General features: G+C 40.5%; 1 protein-coding gene across 1 annotated transcript in view; it reads right to left on the bottom strand.

The window, feature by feature from the left end:
- Positions 1-290: 290 nt before the first annotated feature.
- Positions 291-25,628, bottom strand: part of mthfd1l (methylenetetrahydrofolate dehydrogenase (NADP+ dependent) 1 like) — a 40,672-nt gene continuing 15,334 nt past the window's right edge. The window contains exons 17-28 of the mRNA XM_034162275.1: positions 25,076-25,152; positions 24,065-24,205; positions 23,806-23,874; positions 19,801-19,912; positions 11,808-11,947; positions 11,383-11,424; positions 8,847-8,950; positions 8,553-8,730; positions 7,603-7,710; positions 7,361-7,513; positions 1,798-1,897; positions 291-1,704 (exon numbers count right to left, since the gene is read on the bottom strand). Of these exons, the coding sequence (XP_034018166.1) occupies positions 1,808-1,897; positions 7,361-7,513; positions 7,603-7,710; positions 8,553-8,730; positions 8,847-8,950; positions 11,383-11,424; positions 11,808-11,947; positions 19,801-19,912; positions 23,806-23,874; positions 24,065-24,205; positions 25,076-25,152 (1,214 nt within the window). The 3' untranslated portion in view covers positions 291-1,704; positions 1,798-1,807. The remainder of the gene's footprint in view (positions 1,705-1,797; positions 1,898-7,360; positions 7,514-7,602; positions 7,711-8,552; positions 8,731-8,846; positions 8,951-11,382; positions 11,425-11,807; positions 11,948-19,800; positions 19,913-23,805; positions 23,875-24,064; positions 24,206-25,075; positions 25,153-25,628) is intronic.

The following is a 25,628-nucleotide window of genomic DNA, read 5'->3' on the forward strand; positions in this document are numbered from 1 at the left end:
GTTGACCAATAAGGTCAGAAAGGAGTCTCCATGGATTATGATGTTTGCAGATGACACTGATTCGTAGTCAGAGTAGGGAGCAGATTGTGATGTACATGGAGAGACACAGATAAGCTCTGGAGAGAAGGGAAATGAAAGTCGGAGCAAGATGGCGCACGTGTGTGAATGGAATAGTGCAGTTGGTGAAGGCAGAACGGTAAATGGACTGCATTTATGTGATGCTTTACAGCGATGTCTCACATTCACAGACACACTAGCACACCAATGTTGTGCATGGGTCACCACACACCGGGAGCAACGTGGGGATTAAGGACTTTTCCAAAGTGCCCTGAGTGACTTTCCGGTCAGAATGAGACTTGAACTGAGGAGCCTCTGATCATAAGTCCACAGTTTTAACCACTTGACCATCACCTCCCCTCAGAAGAGTTAAATTACATGGAGTCAACTGTTCAAAGTCATGGAGAGTGTGACAGAGGCAAAGCAGAGAGTGCAGGCAGGGCTGAGTGGGGGAAGGAGTGATTTGTGATAGAAGGATATCTGCAAGAGTGGAAGGGAAGGTTTATAAGACTGCAGAGAGACCAGCTACATTGTATGATTTATCGGCGCTGGAAGCAGCAGAGGTGAAGATGCTGTAATTTTCTTTGGCAACGACAAGGACAGACAGGATTAGAAGGAATGTATCAGAGGGACAGCACAGGTTGGGCAGTTTAGAGACAAAGTGAAACAGGCAAGACTGAGATAGTGACAGCAGGTAGAGGAGGGATGCAGGGTATATACAGAGAAGGATGCTGAAGATGGAGCCTCCAGTCCAAAGAGGGGGTTTATGCCTCAGAGCATGCAGGTGATTGGTGAAACAGAAGAAAATGCAGAAAACAGGGTAAGATGGAGATAGATGATCTGAAACAAGTCGACCTCTAACTGGAGCACTGAGAGGAAAATCTCCATGTGACAAAAATAGGTCTGTCTTGAGGCATCGCCTCAGAGTGGAAAAGCATGCACAAAGAGACACACTGAACTGCCAGGTGTAAAAACACAAACCATATTGGAGTGAATAAAAACCGTTTATTTAAAATGGCACAAAATTGTTAGCCATCAACATGAATGTTCACTCAAAAACATAAACTGGCACAAGGTACACATGTCAGTGTGATGTGGCTGTTATCAAATCACCCTAATTTGCAGTAAGCAGCATCAGGATGCATGTCGCACATGTTTGTCGCTGGATCATAAAATGTAGCTGCCAAAATGGATGGCAAACGCAATGTTATGTTAAAATAAGACCTAATGGCTGAAGGTCAAATAGTACAGCAGTACCATCATAGTAGTGTTGTGTAGGAGAGATTTGAGTAATGCCACAATTAAAAGACAAGAATACACCAGACATGACCAAACGCATTAAAAAAACTGCACCTTTATAAGCAATGTAGCTGAAATCAATGAAAACCTATTAAAAACTATACTGTATAAGGAAAAAACATTGTGCAAAGAGGTCCAATGCAGCGTCTATCACCACAGTATGGCTGTAACATTTCCCCTGCTCTAAGTTATCACACATATGTGCAAATACTGCATAAAGCTAATATACCCCAGTAATCTGCACCTCACCCCAAAAGAGACGTTACTGTGATGTGTGGAAAGCTGAGGTGGGGAGCAATTCCTCTTCAAAGGACAGGGGATGGATGAGATTGATGGTGCATGAAAATCCTGAGAAAACATACATGTGATGAGCTTAAATGCATGACGTGTATCGCATGGACATGTTTCATGTCATGTGGTGTGTAGCCAATGAGATCATACCTGAGAATGCTCAGAAGAGCCCTTTTATCTCTTCTGTAACAGGGTCAAGGTCAATGTCGTAAAAACAGGGTCTGGTCGGCAGGCCAGGCATGGTGCTCATCTGAGGGGAAAAAACAAAACAAAAAACACAAGAGAAAGTTACAGGAAATTAAACCTTTCCTTCTGCTGATTTAAAACAAGAAGCGGGAGGCCTCACACCACAAGTTCAACTACACTTCCTCCTAATTTTCATCACCCATCCAGCGCATTACCAAGTGTTCAGACAGTGGCAGGGAGGTCTTAAGCTGCTTTTTGGATTCATCTACAGCACCAAAGTTCTATATAACCCCTTCCATTTAGAGATGCAGAAGATGAGAGCATTACTTATTTTATTTATCGAGTCCGGAACCTGGTGGGGGTGGACGAAAGTCTTGTCATCAGGTCAGAGAAGACCCAGATAATGACTAAGCCCTAAAATTAAAGTTTCATCACAACACAGCTGCTGTTGCACACTAAGAGAGAAGTACTGACACAACAGAACAGACCAACTCGTGCATACTCAATACCTATAATCTGGTCCAATTTACCTTAGAGCAGATGGATACTATTATATAAATTAGAATGAGTAAAACCTTGACAACCTTCACTTTAGCAGTGATGACTTTAACAGCAGACAACAGCAGCTTTGTCCTCACATCTGTGAAGCACAGAACACAAAAGGTGTAGAAACGGACTGAAAGGTTACTGTAGTTATACTGACTAACACAGCGATGGTCAACATAGTCACTTCAAAAGGGGACAGGGTGAGATTTGGATAAGTAAATGTTAGGTAGCCAGTACTGGGAAGAGGCATGTGGAACTGTGCTGTAATTTAATATATTAAAGCAGCATAATCAACTGACTCTGGGAATTCTCCCTAATGAAATTTGGAGAAATGAAGAGGTGAGAGTGTCTGAGTGGAGATGCAAATGTACAGTTAATGAAATTTTTAAGATGCCTTTTCAGTCGCTTTTTGGACAAGTAAAGAACAGCACAAAAAAAAACAAAAAAAAACAGCACTATGGAAGTACATCTGTGCCATCATAAAATCAGAGTTTGAACTTGAATTTCTAAGGCTGAATTTGTTTAGCATCAAAATATTCAGCCTGAAAAACTTCATTTAAAAAAAATAAATAAATAAATAAAATAAAAAAATCCTCAAAAAATAGAAAAGCAGAAGAAATCGATCCCTGTCTCAATCATCCAACCAATCACATTTTGCTCCACTGGTCATGTGACACAGACCAAATCAAAAGACGACGATGACGACGTGAAACATTGGTGAACATTGGATGATTGAGACGGGGACTGATTGTTTCTCCCTGCTTTTCTGTTTTTTGAGGTTGATTTTTTTTGAGGCTGAATATTTTGATGCTAAAAAAAATTCCACTTAAAAATTCAAACTCAGATGGCACAGATTTACTTCCATACAGCACCCTGCTTACTGACAATAAATAAAAATACAAGTTCATCTAACAAGGCATTATTCCTTTTTTTAACAAACAGAAATCAAATGTGAGAAATGAAGAAAATGGATTGGTACATCAGTACAAAAGTTTTAAAACGGTAATCTCTCATAAAATCTTTTCCCATCTGGACTGAAAAGTAAATGATCTCTCAGACAGAGCGACATTCTTCACATGCCTCCCTCTCTCTCACCCAAAGTCAGTTTTATGGGCCCATCAGTGCAAATGAGGAAGAGAGAGGTGACCGCCAATCTCCTGTCTGAGGAAACAGCTCTGTATCTAAGCGAAGGGAACAAACTCCTGACAGCATACAAGACACAGGTTTGAAATGAGTCTACTTAATGTGGACTGAAGGAGTTTTAGACACTTTTTCCGTGTGCACTCAACGGGTGCTGAGGGACTTTTACACATGGTCTGTGCAGGCACACGGGTGTAAACAACTGTTCATATAAGAATGGAAAAACAAACAGTGTGGTCCGAGGATGCACTCTGCCGCCGTAGCTCGAGAGCACCGTCATCACCAGCAAATGAAGCGGGACTCGACTATTGCTAACCAGAGTCACCTGACCCATGTTTATAACTACAAAATTGGCCACAGACATGGTTTTGACCCGTGTGAGACCAGTAGGCCACTATATCCTAGCTGATCTGATGTTGACAGGGGGCCATTATAACCCACAGATGACCGAACAAGCATGTTTAGAGGAGGACGGTATCACTGCACTAACACATTTATGACATTCTTTGAGGCTCACAGATGGAATACTGCTATGAAAAAGACTTCAACATTCTTCTACTCAGTGAAATAAATATTTTAAGGACTTATGTAAAAATGACATCAAATATATTAAGACTGTGCACACAGTAATTTTGCTAACTGCAAAGTTAAATTTTTACCTAAATAAAAAAGTAAAGTCCTATACAGACCCTGAGCCCCACTGGTGGTGGTGCTAATCCCTGGTACAGTTACAACAATTTATTTATCATTATCAACTATTAAATTAGGTGACAACTACTCAGGTAATTGATTAGTCATTTTGAGTTATAAACAAAAAAGAAAACTGATTTCTGCTTGTTAAATGTGAATACTAGCACTTTTTGGTTTAATTGACTAATTTCTTTACTACTATCTGAAAGTAAATTGAGTATTTCTGGGTTGTGGACAGAACAAGATATTTGAAGGCATCATTTATTCATTATATATTGGAAGGCATCACCTAAGGCTCGTGGAGCAACTTTTTAAAAGCATTTTATGGATCAAACAACTAAGATTAATTGGCTCATTATTTTTCAATTATGAAAATAATCGCTCATTGCAGCCCTAATCACAATGAGAGTCTACAACTCCCTCTGGATGGGACACTGGTCTGTTGCAGGTTACTTCCCCAGCCAAGGCTGGTACCCATTTACAGCTGGCTGGACTGGAATCATGCAGACAAAGTCTCTTGTCCAAGGACACAGACAGGTAGCGTGACTGGGAATTGAATTCAGGTGTACATATTTTACTGCATCTAAAACTCAGGGCTACAGTTAAGAAACTTCCATCACAAGTCCTCACCAAGAACCTGATGGTTACACTGTATATTGTCGCCAAATGTAATTAACAGCTAAAAATGGGGTGGCTTTGTGCAGCATTTCAATATTAAATGATGTTAAAAGCTGGAAATAATGTGATTGTTAAAGTTTTGCAAGCAACAAAAGATGCACTGTTCCACTGGTCATCCTCTCCAGTCTAAGAGCACGTTAGCACTTACAAAACACTGAGGCTAAAGATGGAAACTCCATTCTGAAAAATAGGTCTCTCCTTTATCCTCACACACAATGTGCCTTTGTTAGGCAAAGCCTCGAAAAGACAATGTAACTGGACTTCAAGCCACCTGCTGATTCTGATGAAGACCTTTAAGGAATAATAATAATAATGAGTGTCCTGTTGAAGACGTAATGGCATAACAACATAATAAAAAAAAAAGTGGCTGAGATTGTTGGGGGGGGGGGGGGGGTGTGCGCAGTCATGGAGTGGGAAAGCAGAGTTGGACACGTTAAACAGATCAAGAAGCAGCACACAAGGCAACACCTCAGCAGTTTGTTTTCCTGCAAAATACAAAGGACACTCCTTGGAAGACAATGTACACACTGGAGAGAAAGGCTAGATGGTTTGAAAGAGGTGTAAAAGAAGCCATCCGTGTAAAACCGGGTGTAAGGATGGGGGAGACCCTCAACCAAAGGATATACATGAGACGGCATCTATTTGCAACTTACAATGCCAGCCTATTATTCCCCAGGAAGATAAAGGACACTTTATACAGCCACCAAAATGGAACTCTGGAGGCAAGGTGACCTTCTCGTCATGTACTCTTCACTCAAACAAACCCATACGTTTTACAATAGACACCTTTTGTCTGATGGATATGACTGAGTTTACCAAATAAGTTCACCTTTTGACTGAAGAAGCTGCATGGATGAGCTGAGAAACAGCCTGAATAATAAAACAAGGACTATCTGCTCTTGACTAGACCTTAAGATACCTTCAACATGGATGATTTGCAAGAGAACGAAGGTTCAAGTCTTTAAGGTCCCAGTGCTTTTTGTCATAATGTACAGTTCGTATTTGGATGCTAACCAGTGACCTTGGTACTAGATCTCCCTGGAGGATCCTTGGGTTCTGCTGGAATGACTACTTTCAGGAGGTGGGGATGGACTTGTCCATCTGGGTGGTTGCCACCCAAGACCTGTGGTGGTTCTGCAGTGTGGTGGATGCGGTGTTGTGCAGTGCCAGGTCATGCCAGCAAACCTGGCCCAATGACTGAGAATAGTCATCAACAATCTACAACTTTGTGATACAAACTACAAACCTGTAATTGAATTTGTAGCTACAGTATATTATATAAAAAAGGAAAGAAAAACAACCATCTGCTAGCTTACAAGGCCATATGAATCTGGCTCTGTAGCTAAAAAAAAAAAGGACTGACGCCAACACAGATCAAGCACTGCAGCTGACACTCACCACAGCAGCTTTTGTTTCACTCACTTGGAGAGTATTTGCTAAAAATCTGACGCATGACGATGGAATTTTTCTATACATAAATTCACCCAAAAAATTTTACTCCAAGCTAAACACCATTATAATCACTGCCTGGACATGGAGCAGAGGCTAACTCTGAACTGGGTAGAGACTTCCATAACTTACAATGGGCAAAAACCAGAATCTGGAGATGACTCTAAAGACACAGACGGTTCCAGGGGCTCTGTGGGCCACGGCACATCAAAGACAGCAGTGGAGGACTAGAGACACAGCACAGAGAGACATCTCTACCCCTTCCCAGCATGCCCTGTGTTGACACTTGTCTCTCAGCCCATCAAATTCCTGTCCTCAGGGCACACTGGCAAAAGCACTCCGGAAGCTGTTTCCTTCCTGCCCAGGCCATTATCAGCCAAGAGGACTCAGCCAGCCCAGCCAAACTACAACCAGCAAAATAATAAGATTACCCGGAAAAGAAGAAAACATGCAGAGCCACATTCAGACACGTACTCATGGGAATGCGGGATAATGAAAGGAATGCAGGTAAACAGAGCAGTGAAGTTTAGAAGTTACAGAACAAGGGTGGCACTTTGACAGGTCACAGTTTTCTAAACATTCCTGAATTAAAAGGTTAACAGGATGAGATGTTCCACTACTCTTGGTTACATTTACTTTGACTTACTTTCATTGCAGACAGTAGGAACCCGAAATATTTCAATTTTTGTCTGGTGATTTCGTACACCCATTTCTGCATTTAAGGCCTGCAACACATTCCAAAAACGTTGGAACAAAAAAGCGTTTATTGTATCTTTTAAGATTACTGTTCACACTTTTACATTTCTTTTGGTGGTTAGATTTTTTTTTTTTTTTTGAGTGAGATTCCAACTGGTTGGGATTTTCCTACATGTTGACACAGAACATATAACTGAACTCTGGTAAATGTCTATGGTAGCTTCACCGTTTGCTGAAGATAAAACGTTCATGCTTTACAGTGAATACCGTTGAACAAAGGCACAACAGTTTCAATGTGTCTGCTTCCGAAATGTTTCAGAATACGTACTGTTCCCACAAGTGGGTAGATGAAGCCAGCACCAACACTAGCTCGCACGTCTCGAATTGGCAAAACAAATCCAGTAGGTGCACCCTTCTTGTCGGGCATGTGGGACAGAGACAGATGCGTCTTGGCCATGCAGATGGGCAGCGAACCATAACCCTGGTTGAAGAAGAAAACAGTGGTGTATGTGTCTGAATTAAACAAAGAAAGTGAGACAGAAAGAGACAAGCTACAGATGGTGATCTCACCTGTTGGTTGTAGTAATCTATCTTGACCTTGGCCTCTGGAGACAGCTCAATATCATCAGCCCCATACACTTTTTGGGCTATTGTTCTGATCTTCTCCACAACAGGCATCTATTGAGATTCAGATCACAGTGCCGTTCAAGTAAAATGAGGAGCTTTATTTGTCAAGACATGGGTGAGACAGTAACAATGGTTTGGCTCGAGTCCCCCTTAAAGCATCAGTTCTGGTGCAATAATTTCTTGGACTGCTTGGATTTAGTTTTAATCCACAAACAAAATCTACATTTTGGGTACTTTTGTCCTGCTGTATATCTTGAGTGTGAATGGGAATCACTGGTGCTGTTGGCCTGAAAAACCCATTAAGTCTTTGGACACAGTACTTGGCAATACAAATTATACCAATTAAAATCACATGAACACAGTTATACTCTAACATAGACAAACTCACACCCACTGTGAATGTTTTTGCTACTTTAGGGAACATTGCATTGATTTACTCTTAGACACTTACCCAAGTCACAATGTGCACAAAAACAAAAATGGATGAATTAACAATCACCCTGTGAGGATCAGCTTTTTATCCCCCCCCACAGTGACTGTACAAATAGATCTGTACGGCCACAATGTGATTAATTACATGTACACACAAAGAATGTTTAATTAAAGTCACAACATCCCAACTCACTAACTCAAACCAGCTGACGATGTCTCAAAGATAGAAACTTCTCTGAACTTTAAGTGGCCACCACTGAAAATTCATCCAGAAATGACACACATATCACACATAATTTATTTCCTTCATACTTCTTTTGACCTTCAGTAATGCATTCCCCCAATAAGACACATTTACAACTGGTTGCAAAATACTGCAGTCATTACTGAAAAGGGAAATTCTCCACATAACTCAAGACTTTCTGCTGAGATTCACTGCCAGTGCACGTGATTTCACTCACTTCTAAGTTGTACAGAAACTGGAAGTTGCTGGGTCTGCTGGTGGCTTCCTTCACAGCCTTGGCCAGTTCTAAAGCACCTCGCCCACCCTGGGCCCAATGGTTGCACGACACTGCATCAGAAGCACCACATTCTTTGGCAAGCTGACATACAAGATCAATCTCCGCCTGGGTGTCCGTCCTAAAGCAGATGTTTCAAAAAGAAAATGAACCGCACAATTGTAGACATGACCATTTGTGAAAGATAGGTGACAAGCTGGGCTGTAAAGTAATTAAAAATGTCTGCATTCATCTTACTTGAAAACATTGAGCGCCACGACTACAGGTACACCAAACAGATGTGCAATCTGGATCTGCTTCCTGAGATTTGTGTGGCAACCACCAGCAACTAGGGTTAAATTCTAGACAAGAGGAGGAAAAACAGATTCACAACTGGGTGACTTATGCAACAGAAAGGCAGCAACACATGTATGACAAAACATGGACTTTGTAGCTTCAGGACTCTGCAGTATGGATCCATTCAATTTTGTTTACTCTGTCCTTGTGTAGGTCTTATAGCGCTATAAAAGTAACTGGCTGTCTTTGAAATAAGTCAATATAAAGACCCTTTAGAGTGTTTGCTTTACAAATGCCAGCAATACTGTTTGAAAATCCAACAATAAGGTAGCAGATTGCTGTAAAAAAAACAAAAAAAAAACACCTGTGACTTTGCAGAACGTTGACCGTCAAAGTATCAAACACTTTACTATGAGCAGGAATACAGTGAAATATAGAAAAGCAGAATGAGACACACAAACCTCAGTTGTTATGCTAATGTAATATTTATGACAATTTTGTGCTGGACTATATATATATATATATATATATATATATATGTTTGCTTAGCTGCTACATTTCTACCACTGTATGCCGTGGCAGTTGTGTGTCTTGCTTTTGTTTTATTTATTTGTATGGCTAAAGCAAATATCTCCCCAATGAGTCTGGTCTGCTTGAGGTTTCTTCCTGTAACCAAAAATGCCAACGTGTTTGCTCACCGGGTGAGTAAAGTTTAAACCTTGCTCCTGCCACCTGTGATTAAAAGTGTTCATTTGAACAAATTCAACCACAACACGGCAGGCTTATCAGGCCTGAAGGACAAATTGCCCTACTGTTATCCTCCAGAGGAATGTCTTTGGCCTTGGTGAACATTCGGCTGTTTTCTTATCTCAACTCAACGACAATAAACTGTTTCACAGGGCTGAAGCATGCTCCACTCCCTCCCCCACCCCCACCCCCCCGCTTCTGTTCACGTCATCCCTTCTGCGGGGGTGGGGCAGTTTTAGCTGCAGCTGGTACCCCCCCCCCCCCAAGCTGACGGTGGCGTAACTCAGGGTTGCTACGTGACCTTCACCCACTTGCCTCAATTTCGGACAACAGACTTCTTCAAATTTTGTGCACATAAACAATGTCAAATGCGTATGTGCTGTCTTTAATTCTGATGTGTGCCATTATTACGGTAAACAAGTAATAACAAAGCCTTCACGTTGGAAATGATTTGGTTGTTTCAGCGGGGTTTGAGCCTGTCGATCGGCGCTCTCAGCAGCTGTGGGCGGTCTTTAAACCAGTTGGAGCACTCCTTAATCTGTGTAATCCCCATAAAATCGTCCCTCAAAGCCATTTGAATTTTCCGAATGGTTACCACCTGGAGGTCTCTCACAGTTTCTGGAAAAAATTGATGCAGCAAAGCTCCAAATCATTCAGACATTTATTCGCAATAAAAATCCAACAAGAGGGGTGGACCACTGCTCACAGGCGAATGATGCAACCTACAGGCGTGAAAAAACTCACGCATGCGCACGAAGGTTCAAGCTTGGCTGATGCAATCACACGTGATTCAAATCCATATGGTTTTTGAAAAAATAAAAAAGGTCGGATACTTTTCTAACAGACCTCGTATATCTCACTTATTTGCCAATAATTCTCATATTTAACACTACATGCAGAAGTCCATTCATATTAACATTTTGCAGAGCTTCTCCACATTAGACCACAATAATTCAACCTTGATTCGAGTGTGCGTTTGTAAGAGCGGTAAGGCCTTACAGGTCTCATAAATTCATTTCTATGGCTCGGTTTTCCTCAGTACTTCTGTTTCTCATTACAGACTTGCAGGCTTCACAATTAACTGATACGGTTTACTCAGCTGAACTTTCTTGAGAAGAGCAGTGATTGCAGCCAGATATCTCACTCACTCACACACACACCACCTCCATTGTTTTTTACAACACACAATCAAAACCAAAAAGGAAATGTTGTGCTTTTCCTGTGAATTAAATAAGTATTCTAAACCATGTTTATTGGGTGACTTGGTTTTAAGGACAACCCACAAATGAACACAACAACAAATCTGTGAAACGATTACGTGCCCAGTGGACTGTGACATTCTGATGTTTTACATCTTCATCGAAGTGAGGGCCGTAACACTGTCAATTAACAATCCACTGGTTATATCGCACCTATAGTAATGTGTAAATATGACTGCCAGTTTACTCACAAACATGACGCAGTGTTATGTAACACCACGTCGTGGATCATATGAATCACATGCTTCATATGATTACTCTGTAATTGGAGTCAGGCACTTGAGTTTGAATCACTCATATTTTACTGAGAAAATCTGACATTCAAGACTAAATTTAGTAAATTCTCATGAACCCGTTCAACTTAAGAATTATTTTGACGACTTTGTCCCTGGTCTTATTTGTAGTCTGATGACCAAATTCACTCTACACATGTAATCATATTAGAGTGTATGCACATTTTTTGTGCATTAATATAGATCTGTGTTTCATACCTCATCAATGTACTCTCTTGGAAGTGGTGCACCTGCTGAGACCTATGAACAAAGAGCAACAACAGTTACACCCTCCAGTACAATCATGGATGTATCAGATTGTTTTCTGGGCTTACAATTAAGTCTGAGAACTGTATGATAGCTACATTGATTAAAAGCAAATGAAAAAGAAAATGAGGCAGGAGAAGGAATCTGAAATGCTAAAGGTGTATAAAGGAACTGGTAGGGATGGGTGGGGTGGCTTGCACTAACTGGATTATTTTTTAATTTGGTATTATTTCAACTTTTGAATATCATGACTATGTTTTTCCATCATCATAAAGCTGTGTGAAACCATTTCTGTAATGGGCTTGCAGCTGTGTGTGTGTGTGTGTGTGTGGGGGGGGGGGGGGGGGCATATAAAATATGCTAATGGGTTGACTTACATGAGGTCCTCCACCGTGCATCTTAAGTGCTCGGACAGTTGCGACAAGCACCACCGCATTGGGCCTCAGCCCTGAAGCTCGACATTTGATATTGAAGAACTTCTCCATCCCGATGTCTGCCCCAAAACCAGCTTCAGTCACTGTCACATACCAACAGATGAGGTAATTTTATCAGCCCCAATGATATATTTTAATGTAGCATCCAAAGTATAAGGGCAGTCAGTTTAATCAGTGTATCATTTGTTTTTTGTTTTTTCATTTTCAAAATCAGATATATATATATATACACACACACACACACTTTCCAGAGTATAAGTTGCAGTTTGTCTTTTTTTTTTTTTTTTAATACTACTTTTGGGTATTGCTGCAACTTGTACACAAAAAAACAAAAACACATTATTAATAATAATTACAATGGCTATTTTTATAGGACGTTCACATGAATCAAGGGACTGAACAAACTGAATAAAAGAATAAATGGCGGTTATAAAAAAGTACAGTACAATGATGCACAAAAATCCCAAATCAATGAGTTGAAAAAAAAAAAGGTGCGACTTATATTCCAGTGCGACATTTCAAGATGCATTTTTAAATGAATGAAATTATTTCACTTATCTTAGGAGTGCTCCAGACATAAATATACAGAGCTAAATAAAAATGTAAAGCCAAACAGTAATTGTAACCTGGGGTCTTGATGGGAGATAAGAGTGCTAACCACTGCGCCACCATGCAGCTAAGAGCGCAGTTTTGCCACAGTAAATGGGTGATTCTTTAACTACGGGCACTATTGGCCTTGTAAATGTAATTTCCACCACACCATTGCCTTACAATATAAAGCACCTTGGGGCAACTGTTTGTTGTGATTTGGCACTATATACATGTGCTCTGATGTCACTGTTTATCTCCATAGAAACTACCCAAACAATCTTTCATACAAACTGTTTAAAGGGACATTACAGTGTTGTGGTGGAAATTATGGCAATAGTGTGGGACAACTACATTTTGTTTAAAAAATCACAACAGTTGTATGACACTGAATACCCCAATTATGTTTTGATTATTTTACTGATATTTTATTCAGAGATATTTTAAAACATTAGAAAAAAAACATTTCTTTACCATTTATTTTTATCATTGAAGATCAAACGTCTGGGTGTGGGACAAGCACAAAACGGCAATATTTGCATATAATGATGCTGAAAAAGTCATCATAGACTACTAGAACAAATTTCTTAACACACTTTAATTGTAAAGATAATTATAAAAGTGTGAAATTTCCCCTTTTTTCCTGTTTTTCATACAATATGATCAAAGGACATAATAAGTGCCCGTAGTCTAAGAATCACCCAAATGTGGACCTCCCTTTTCCACCAATGTACAAATATTATGGAACTCAAGATAATGAAAAAGTCAACTTTAAGCCACACCTGGCTTAAAGTTGAATAAAAACATCTGCATTTAACAAACTAACACACGGCATTAGATAACAGCACAAAAAAAAAAAAAAAAAAAAAACATTCCTTGACTGAAGGAATCATTCATCATTCATCCCTCATGTCATATCTTCATACCACATTTTACCTCAATGACGGCAACGTTATCTGTAACATGTTTGATATCTAGAGAATCATGCTAAGTTTAATCGCGCCTCTGTCTGAACAGTGAGTCTATATTGAGTAACGGCTTCATTGTGAGGCCTTTCAAAGCGACACAGAGCCTCTGATGTGGGCGAACCTCCACACAGGCTTCTTGAACAGGCTCCAAACAAAACAAATAGTCCACCTGGAATGAGAGTCTTCTTAAGATAAGGTTTCCTCTACTCGCTGTGTGTGTGTGTTTGTGTGGAACTACTGTGCTCCAACACCAGCTGCTGAAACTAGTATTTAATAAAAGGATTAAAGTAAACTTTACACTTAAGCTGTCAGGAGTGTTTGTCCATTCAGTAAAGTTTGTTTAGATTGGTGGGAACAGTCATCTGAAACCTCAAGAGGACAAATAAACACCAGCACCTGAAACAGCAGGCTTCAGTCCTCCTCTAAACAAATCCGTGTGTTTATGGTCAAAATGCAGCACAGACCGGATTACTCCAAACATATGATAAACGAACAGCAGGAATTTAAATATAAATATGAATTTAACCCGTTTGCCTTTTGATGGAACATTTTAAATATCAAGGCAGGCGTTGCAGCCATTTTCAGGCTGCTACGGACTTTTACAGCTTTATTTCATGCTTTACAGAAACTTGGCAACGACTGAATCACAGTTTAACTGTCCCTATGCACAAAAGGTAAAATAATGATTAAAAGAACACAGAACTGTCTTTACCTTGCCCTTAAGATACAGCACCTGGGCCAACCCAACAAAAAGTGACATGGAGTGATCATGGCGTGCCTGCATGCTGGGTACTTTTTTGAGCATGTGTGCAGTAGTTATGATGATGCAGACCCGTTTGTTTTTTGTTTCTTCTAAGTGTAGGACATGAAGACATTCATGAACAACATGGAAATCACCACAGTATTCATAGTCGCTTTTTTTATTCACCTTTGGCCAAAGTTAAAAGTGGTCTGAGCATGGATTTCTAGACATTCTGACTGTGAACTTTGTGAACAACAGCTGCAAGAAACCTGCAAGAACTTCATAATGAAGTGACTCTGGGGTTCTGAACATGCCCAAAGCTCCACAACAGAACTGGAACACCCTGATACTGAGTCAGAGAGACCATATTCTACTGACAAATACAGAACAGTATAGTCTGAACCACATTTCATAACAAATTGGCTTCAGGTTGTCCCATGGGACACCATCTTTACCCTGTCCTAACTCCACCCTTACACTAACCCTAACCAACTCACTCAAAGACTCAAATTCACATTCCTCAATCCTATTTAGAATATAGAAATATGGTGTTGCTGAATAAAAGCCAAAAAAAAAAAAAAAAAAAAAAATCTCCCCTGGAGTCTACGTGGTTACTTTGATGTGAGGAACGATATCCTTTTTTAATGTATTTTCTTTTAACATTACCAAGGCAAATGCTTCAATTTATTGCATTGCAAGCTGTACTAATTTTTTTTAGCAAATAACTTTACACCAAATTTAAGACAGTACAAGCTGCAATTCCTGGGTTATGGCAGACAGTCGAGCTTTTTATTATTATTTAATTAGATTGATTATTCAGGTTAGGGAACTAGTCAGGCTGCTACACAGTTTGTGCAGTGACCTTTAGCCAAGCCTCAAAGATAAATCTAATCAACAGGTTATGATCAAATGTGAGCAAGAAGCAAGTCAAACAAATCTAATTCATGTGAATTAACAGGAGCATGTCCTGTCTGTGTGCAGTCATACCCCACGGCCACTCCAGCGCCTTCAAGAAGGAAAATTTACTGTGTTATCCAGTCGAAACAAAGTAGCCCAAATACATTTTATCAGACAGACAATCAACAAAATTATGATTTCAAACTTTCACAGATGAAATGGACTGAAAATATAAATTACATGGGATCAAGGAGTTTGTATAAATTATTTCAATATGTTCTAATGAATTTGTTGTGTGGGCCGCTGAAGAGGAGGTACTGCTGGCCCACCACCACCAGAGGGCACCCTGCCTGGAGTGCGGGCTCCAGGCACCAGAGGGCGCTGCCACCTCACAGGAGCAGCTGGGGTGACAGCTGTCACCTACGACAGCTGTTACCAATCATCTGATCCGCAGCGGTATATCTGCAAGACGTCATCTCCACTTCTTTGCCGAGATATCGCTCTACCAAGGAGGTAACATTCTCAGCTGACTGTGTTTCTGACAGGAATATCTGTTGCTTGTGTGTGTTGGACAGCAGATATTCTGTTTCCTTTTTTCAAGGAGAGGTGGAGGTGGTTTTCCCACCATACGTGTTGCTGGGTGCACACTAACTGTTTTTGTTCCTCGCCAGCAGTACCAGATCCGACAAGCGGAGGCAGTGGCCACCTGGGTGTTCGGGACTTGGCGGCTCCAGTATTCCCGGGGTTCGGTGGCGGAGGAAATCGTGTGGTTCCGGTTCTGCTTTGGACGGACGTCTCTTATCTTCGAGCCTGCCCACACGTCACCCTTGTAATTGACTGTCTGTTAAATTTCACATTCGCCGTGTTGGTTGTGCTTCTTCACAACAGTAAAGTGTTGTTATTTGACTTCCTTCATTGTCTGTTCATTTGCGCCCCTGTTGTGGGTCCATGTTCTTACACTTTCACAACAGAATTGAATTACTTCACTCTGCTGTGTATCGGCCTCAGTACAACAAACACAAGTATGACTTATTTCAGCAAAGGAACTTTGGGTGCAAGAGCAATAAGACAATGTGAGGAAGGGTGAAAGGACACAGAACGAGGGCATGGACATGGAAAGCAAGATAGAGGATAAAGTATTCTTGAAGGGAAATTAACATGAAGACTGATTGAAGGGAGCGGGGTGGCTGGTTACCCTTCTCATTACAAATACATTAAACCTTTGGATCTGAATCTGCCTTTTTAGCTTTGTAAAGCTCAACGAATGTTTTACAAAAAAATTCAGACAATGTACATTCAGAGGGTACAATATGTCGGTAATATCGTCACAGCAGTGCTTGGAATTAACAAGCTAGAGTTCAGCCCCAGAGGTGGTTACAAGGAAACGCTTGCAACCTTCCTGTTCTATGTGACAACCTTGAACTGTCGAGCCACTGACACAGGAAAAGCTAACGAGATATCCACAGTGTAACAACAGGGCTGGAGTGAAAGTGAGCTGGATGGCGTCACTACCACTACAGCTTTGGTGTCAGCAAAACACTGAAAAGCCCATACTGTGCAAAACAGCATGTGCATTTAAAAGGTTTAAAGGTTTCAAGGTAAATATCCTCCAAGTCCCACAGTTCTGTGGTGTGCATGTGAACTCCCTTGCTATAAGTTAAATTTAGGCTACAAAATGTGACACACCCACATTTGAGTTCTTAATACATTTGTTAATTCACACCAATAGTGTTTACGGACTGTTCTGGGTTAAAGTTCTTAATGTGAACTGCAAAAACACAGAAATCCTACCAAGTACGTTGTATAAAGTTTAGAAACCTTTGGTGTGTTTGTATAGGGAGAGGTCAAGATAATTGGAGTCAAAAGGTCAAAATTTGGATTTTCACTCCCACGTCCACCAAATTTGCAACACATATGCAGGTGGGTTCTGGAACCTCCCATGCAAAATCAAACTTATCAAAAGGTCAATTTACGTTTTTCACCCTGAAAGTGAGTTCCGGACTTGCCCAGCAAGGTCAAATAAGTCTGCTGGTGTTTGTTGGCCTTCTCCTCCCACATCCTTTTCCTTACTTCTACTAATCTTGGTACATTAATGAATGTTGATGCAGAAACACAAAGGTCAAGCTCACGAATCTGACTTTAAACCCAATTTGGAGCAAATGTGGCACACGCTTAGGCGGATTCCAAAATTGCCCTGGCAAGGTCAGGTACAGGTCAATCATTTGAGCAAAGGCCAATATCATTGGTGTTACATGTCAGACTGTTATAGATTCATAAGTGCACATTAGATATTTTGACTGGAGATTTGATAAATATACTTGGAAAGACTGTTTATGTGAGAAACCAAAAACACATCTGTAATGCTAATGTGTTATTCTTCACCGCTCATTTGTCTAATCACTTGAATGTTTTGTTTCTCTGGTTTAGGGAGGGTCTGTGGTGCAGGAAATCTGAATACGTCTGTGTGTGGGGTTATCTGCACGTTCTGTACTGCAGACACTTAATGATACAGTAACCCTTCACATCTGGCATGAGAAATTCATCCCCCAGCAACCCCTCACAAAGAAGAAGAAGAAGAAAAAAAAACATTTCTCCAGATTCCAGAGTGACTTGAAAAGCACAATAATATAGAGTACAATGACGCATGTCCACAAGTATGTTCACACTCACACACCGACATCCCTTATAGAGTTCATATACTTTGCTATGTAAATGCATATAGAAAAAAAGTTATCTGACCTATTACATAAATATTGTAATCACATCTGTTATAAATTTTAACATACTGAAGGAAAAAAAAAAAAAAAGGGATGCACCAAACTGAGCATGTACACTCAGCGGTCACTTTATTAGGTACACATGTTCAATTGCTTGTTAACACAAATAGCAAGTCAGCCAATCACATGGCAACAACTCAATGCATTTAGGCATCTAGATGTGGTGAAGACAACTTACTGAAGTATAAACAGAATATCAGAAAGGTGGAAGAAAAGGGGATTTAAGTGACTTTGAATGTGGCATGGTTGTTGGAGCCAGACGGGCTGGTCTGAGTATTTCAGAAACTGCTGATCTACTGGGATTTTCATGCACAACCATGTCTAGGGTTTACAGAGAATGGTCTGAAAAAGAAAAGATATCCAGTGAGCTGCAGTTGTGTGGATGAAAATGCCTTGTTGATATCAGAGGAGAATAAGCAGACTGGTTGAATGGTTGACTGTGTGATGCTATCATGTCAATATGGACCAACATCTCTGAGGAATGTTTCTAACACCTTGATGAATATATGCTATGAAGAATTAAGGCAATTCCGGAGGCAAAATGGGGTCCAACCTGGTACTAGCGAGGTGTACCTAATAAAGTAGCTGGTAAGTGTATATTTACTGTCTTAGACTTCATGTCATGTGATTATTTTGTCCTTTAGGGGATGTTAAAAGAAAGGAAATTAGGATCAAAAAGGAGGATTTGAGGGGAAGGGAGTCAGACCGTGAGATCTGCCAAAGGAGAAAAAGAACAGGAGAGTTCTTGACATATTCAAGAGTCAGATAACAGTGATGCAGACAGGGAAGGAGGGAACAAGACAGACAGACAGAAAAACCAGTGTAGAGAAGCACACGCAACTTAATGTGCATTAGAATAAACAAATACGTAGCCCATTCTAGAACCTAATTTTATAAGCACAAAGCCTCACACACAGACACAAATTTAAGTCTAAGGGGGACTTCCTGTCCATCGAATACTCCTGACAAGTAGACACACACATTCCAGACATTTTTTTAAGCAGCCAAGGTAAATGAAGACTGAAAGAAAGTACTCTGATAGACAGACAAAATTGTAAAAAACTCAGCAATGCTTTGATAGCGAGGGGATTAATGTGGCTTTTCTCTGAAGCATTCCTTTAACTCCAACAATCAGTGATTCGTTTCCTTCCTCTCATTCGTATTACGCAGCCTTCCCACCCGTTTCCCCAAAAGCAGTGAGGAGGATGCTAAAGTAGCAGGCTAGATGTGCAGAACGGAGACGGAACCAGAACTAAAGGATTCTGAGAGCAGGGAGCAAGACAAAATCTGACTTTTGGACAGAAGGGCAACACAGAACGAACACATAAGAGCTAATGACTAATTACATCCGTCAACCAACAGAGGCGGGAAGTCAGAATTCTTACCCGTTTTTAGTATCCAACCAAATCAGACTCGGAGAGTATGTGATGAAACACACGAATACTGCAGATCTTTCCTGGATTATATCTGGATGAACATCAATCTTACACGAGTGGATGTTCAAACCCTTACCAAAAAGTAGTACATGCAAGTATGTTTCAAGTATACTTCCAGTTTACTTTTTATATACTTATCAGTACTATTTTTTGGTAAGGGAAGAGATAAAAGTAAAAACTTGGCTTGTAAATAGAGGACAAGCTGTAGCTTCATCATACTCCACCTCAAAGTTTAATAAACTTTGTGAACCTAGGGGCCATCTCTCCACAAAAACGGGATCAAAACCAATCCACAACTTTGAGTTGTAGTACAAAAACATACAAACACTCAGTTCACATTAGGTTTCCTGTTTGTTGCTTGGTGGAAATTAAAGATTTAAATGATAAAAACCTGCGCTGGTAGATGGTTAAGTCTTAAATTCTTCCACATTGCCATTTAGATGAAACACTGTAAACATGACACGTTTGTGGCGGCAGTGTGCACCTGTCTCACTTTGTGTGCGCGGCCTCTTGTCTGTGCGTTCTTACCCACAAAACCATCCTGTCCAACCAACTTCAAAGCCAGCTTGTCCGCCAGCACCGATGAGTTGCCATGGGCGATGTTGGCAAAAGGCCCAGCATGAACAAACACGGGTGAACCCTGCAACAATTAGAGGAGCACACAAACACGCAGGGAGAGTTGAGAAAACACTGGAAGCTGCAGCCAATCACACAAAAAAGGAAGGATGAAGTACTTCTCTCATAAAGACTTGATTTCAGTAAAGTGAACAACTCTCAGCCTGGATAAATATTTAAGAATGGACGCACTTCATGTGGCACCAACAAGTTAAGCGATACTTGACTAGAATGCTTGTCTGAGTACAGTGAGGCAACCTTTCCCTTCTGATCGCTTTTTAAAAATCCAGACAGATGTACACCTTGACATGAAGCAAGCGTCTGCAATGTTTACATTGTTGCGTGGACAAAAGTGCACCGTAAATATATACACCAAACATTAAGGTCATTAATCCTCCAGTTGCACCACTGAAATTTTATTTGTGCAGTCTATCAAAAAGCAAGGGGCTGGAAACTTTTTGCAGCTGCTCTTGCACACGCCATTTGAAATGTGACAACTACCAGGTGAAATGGTTGGCAAATGGACATTAAATGATGAATGCATACTGGCAATATACTTTATTTGCTCCTAAACAAGATAATAATGCTCAGTTCAGGGAGTATAAAGAGCTGTTGTACTGACCAAGTGAACTAGTGCAGCTGCCATCTGAACATTCTGCTACTGTAAGCAACAAGTTTGTTGTCATGTCCTGCAGCAGTCTGTAATCAAGGTTCTTGAAAAGGAGCAAGATCTCCACCTGGTGGACATGTGCATTTAATGGCGGTACAATAGAATTTTGCCAAAAGCTCAAGTATATTCATACCATAAAGGGAGTGTATTGTGCAGGTATTGTCTTACAATCAGCAGTATGTAAAATGGCTTATATCTAAACCAAAATTTAGCTAAATTAGATAATGTGAAATGGCTAGCCAATATGAAAACCAACACCATTTTGAACCATTCTGGATCACTGACTGATGGCATGCAAATCCTCTAGCCTTCTTGTGCAGGGATAACGGCAAATTAGGTAATCCCTGCTTCATCTTAGATGGACTTTGAAATACAGAGTTTCATTTAAAAGGTTGACTGTATTCGACTGGGCAGCTGATGTGAAAACCTGGCAGTGAAATTACAATGTCACTCACAGTAAGTCCAGGTACAGCCACCTTTGGAAATATGACAGGACACACACACGTGTGTGAAGGTGTTGTGGCACAAATGTGCATTTTCCCACCCTTCAAGTCATGTTAACTGGTAAATGTTCAAACAGCAAAGACAGACTATACGTAACAAGGATAATAGTGAAATTACAGGTTAGGAAAGAGCTACTCGCTAAGATCAACAATATCTGACACAAAGCATTACAGATCAAACCGGAAAATCAGGTCAAGGAAGAAGAAAGAAAAAAACAACAACAACAAAAAAAAAACCCAAAAAAACTGGGGAGGACCAGCAGAGCCATTGTTGAGCTTCATGAGAATTCTGTGAGAAAAAGGACGGATGGGATGGACTTGCACAATTTTCTAAGCTTTTGTTTGCATACCTCTTCCTCAGTCTTGATAAACAGTTTGCCTTAGAAGGAATAAATCATCCATTTAATAAGGCTCTGACAGAATTGTTTGTCAGAGTAAACTAGCTCAAAGATTACTGCAACATTTAATTGCAAAAACAGAAGCGGTAAAAAAGTGAGTGGCGTGGAACATGGGGTGGGGGGAAGAGGCAAGTAATGGAAGATGATATATACAGTATTGTGCAAATTTCTGAGGTAGAGATAAATTTATGGCCCACTGAAGCAAGAAAATTTGGGTACCTCTGCTGTCAACATGTGTGTCTTTGTAGTTACATGTAACCTGAAATTATGTAGCTTGTTTGTCACTTTCTTTCATTTCCAAATCCAGGCATTGGCCACCAAGGCCACTGCTGTTTGTTTACACAGGCTTTTTGGCAAAATGCAAAAACTTTTATTTCCCAATTCTGTTGCATGTTCCTTCTCCATTTAAAAGGGAAAGTCAATAAGCTTCTTACTCCAGAACTTTTAGTCTCAACGCAATTTGAACCCCATTTGTTCCCCATCTGCAACAGTCACAATAAGGTGATGACAGTGGAAATGCGACTACCTCTTCCAGAGAATTGTCAAAGAACAGAAATGAACAAAAACAGGAAGATGGAGATCAAGCCACCATTTCCTCATTTTGTGCACCTGAACACGTCCCCAGCTGTAGAACCGTGCTCAACCAATAAAAGTAGAGCAACTGTAAACGTATATTCTGCCAAATACAAGGATTCAAACCTAAAAACGGGGAGTCACAGGTCTGCTGATCTCTGTTACGCCCCGGTGTATCCTTCTAGGACTCCACTCTGCGTATGAAGTCCATTCTGTGGACCTCCACGTACGCAGGATGTTTGCAAAATGCACAGAATAACAAACATGTATTCACAGACATTGTTTTCCTCCTCAGATGTGGGATGTCTGGAGCACCACAGGAGCACCTGCTTTCACACATACAGAAGCTTCTACATGCAAACCTTGCTTTAAGGCCTGTGTGTCCATCACACATAATCAGAGCGGACACGGGCTGGTGAGACCGATGGAAAATTCTCACAGAGCTCAGAGACCCGGTTCATCCCGAGTCCAGTTCCCTGACCCAAATCACAGGAAAACCACACAGGAAAAGGCTTCACACAACAGGACTGCAAAGCTTCCTCCAAAAACATGGAAAGTAACCAAAACACTCCATCCTTTCTACACCCAGCCTAGAGCACATTGTGCTTGCTTTTCCACATCTCATATATGGTATTAAAAATCACAACCTCTGCTAAAAAAAAAAAAAAAATCTAAATGGAAAACAAATGAAAACCCTCTGTACAGCCAAATGGTTTTCTTTTTATTGTCAGTGCTAACAAAATGGTTTTGGTTTCTACAGTTAGTTTCTCCAGTCATGACTACTGTCTGAAAGGGTGCTATATAATTAATGAATTCAAATATTTTCTTCACCCACTGACTCCAATCAACGGTCATGGAGGGGTGGTGTACACCCCAGTCTACAGCTGGGCCACATACAGACAAACACATTCACATTCAAACGTACAGTCCATTTTGAGTCACCAATTCACCTAACCTACATGTCTTTGGAAGTCAGAAGATTTCAGGAACCCACGCAAACACACAAATTCTGCAAAAAGAAAGGCCCAGGTAGGAAGCAATCTCAAGACCTCCTTGCTGTAAGTCATCAGTGCTCACCACTAAGCCACAGTGCCACCTTACATAATTCATCAATTTAAAATTTTTTTTAGTCATGAAGTTATCCATAATTAGTGGAGTGGTTGCTTTGTGTGCACCAGATCCAGGTGCCCAACGCTAATTGCTGCCAACTAACTGAGGATTCAACTGTGTTTGTCTTTTCTCTGTATTTTATCAGAAATATTTGAGACATTATGCCATGCTGTTAATTGTACTAATGGACCGTCGCATGAGTCTGTGTTCAAATATTTCCAGTGACTGAAATTTTTGTATTATTTCATTTGTATGTTAGCACCATTACCACTAATTAGCAGATATTGATTCCTTGGTAATGTTAGCGACACTGACAGTGCCATGGCTAATGAGACTATATGTCTGAACCTACACATTGTGATCCAAATAAGTAATCAGGACTGGCTTTACTGCACGGCCCATTACAGTAAGGGTTATGAGTTTTTCCTCTTTTAACATGTGAACACTGTATAATGAATGTAATTTGTGGATGTCCATTAAAGAACTGTACATGTGCCAGATAACTATTTACTTTTACTGTAAATACAGTATCAAGCTTTTACTTTGTATGATCTCACTTGTATCTGGAGTCGGCACCCTGGTTAAAGTCTATGATGAAAAGCTGTAGAAGCAAAAGGCCGCTCCAAGTTCCACTCTTAAGTGACGCTGCAGGTGTGTTTCTCACCTCAAGAGTCTGCATCAATGTAGGCTTGATGGCATCTTTCATTAAAACTGTCAGTGCCCCACTCACACCCTGAGAAAAGGAGAGCAAGACTTTACAAGATTGAAACAGTGGCATTTAAAAGCAGTCATGCTGACACACGTCATTAATCAGTCACCAAAAAAAGAAAATCAACAATTTTACTGTAGAAATGCTTCTAGCCTGTATGTGGTGTTGTCTGGGCTTAAACTTTCACATTCTAATCATGCACAGAAATACACACCAGGTCCTCTGACGTGACAGGCTGTCCAGATCGACTGGTCCCCACCACCATGTGGCCAAGTCTTTGCTTCATGTCCTCCAGGCCATCTGCCAAAGCCAGGATGGCCATGATCTCGCTGGCCACTGCAATGTCAAACCCAGTCTGATATGAAAGGGAGAAAGGTTAAAAACAAAACCCCAAAGAAACAATAAGCCAGTTTAATTAATCTGATATGATCCTTCATAGTAATGCATATTACAGTAACAAAAACAGGAAATGAGTGAGGGCTACCACAGCAAAGCATGTGGAAAACCAGAGACTTGGCTGTGCTATGTCATCAAAAATGACAACTTTAACCACTTCAATACACAAAGGAACACTATATTTCTATTCTCACTGCCAGTGATAACACCCCCAGGAGTTACAGTATATCCAGCACTGGAAAAAGGATGGAGGAATGTAAGAGAAACAGAACGGATGAACAAATGGCGGTAAATGAAAGCACATGCTGAAGCATCGCAGAGGCAGTTTTAGGCAGTTTTTAAACATTTGCTTTCATTTAGGCCAGCTTTCTTCCCATTGGGCTGAAGTGTTTATTTATGGGATTTCATTTAGCCGTCATTACTTCAGACACGTGGGAGGAAAAGCAGCTGGGTTTCATCACCGACATGACAGTGTGTGCATGAGAATATTAAACGTGTGAACGGGCCTGTGGCACTGCAATCATATAAAGGTACTATACTGATGTTTTAAGGTATCGCAAAGACTTTGCATAAAAAACAACCACAAGGGATGCTCGGAGAGAGCAACACGAGCACTGTGAAGTGACAAAATAGAAATTCTGTTCAGAATTTAAACACTCAACCTTTCCACCATGCTCATCAAACTGTTTAAGATCTATAACCTTGAGTTGAGCTGGACGTCTCTAGGTCACCCAAGGTGAAAGCTCATGGGGGGCAGTGTAAGAAAATATTTAAAAGATTATGAATTTGATTGACTGACCAGGATTTTTTTTTGTGATATATTCCATACCTCTCTCATCTGTCCTTTTTCTGTGCTTGCTTGGCCAACTGTGATCTTCCTCAAAAAACGGTCATTTGTGTCAACAACTGAAAAACAAAGAATCGCTTACATAGTAACAGTTAAATACATACATGTAAAAATTTCAGCAGTGACAGCAAGACAAACACAGTATGCCAAACCTGATGCCAAACACAGAAAACTGATAGCTTTTTGCAGTTTGACCCTGACTAGCAGCTACAATTTCCCCACGACATACCAAAATGCTCATGCTATGGCAAATTAACAACAATACACGTTTCCTTCACTCAGCAGTTGGACTACTCTGTGATAATTTTCGACAAAGTAATTATTCTGCGGCTGTGATGTTTTCACATCCAGTCAGGAAACCAAACTAATCAAATGGAACCATGATGTGGTTTTGAAGTCACAAAAGCAAAAGGCCTGACAGCGCAGGAATATGTAAACAGACATGTATATATAACATATGTATAACATTAGGTAGCAAATCTGTTTTTAATCTAAAAGGTTCGTCTCCAAAGGGTACCCTCTGGAGCTGGTGAAC

This window comes from Thalassophryne amazonica, chromosome 21, assembly GCF_902500255.1.
Source record: "Thalassophryne amazonica chromosome 21, fThaAma1.1, whole genome shotgun sequence".
Classification (NCBI taxonomy): domain Eukaryota; kingdom Metazoa; phylum Chordata; class Actinopteri; order Batrachoidiformes; family Batrachoididae; genus Thalassophryne; species Thalassophryne amazonica.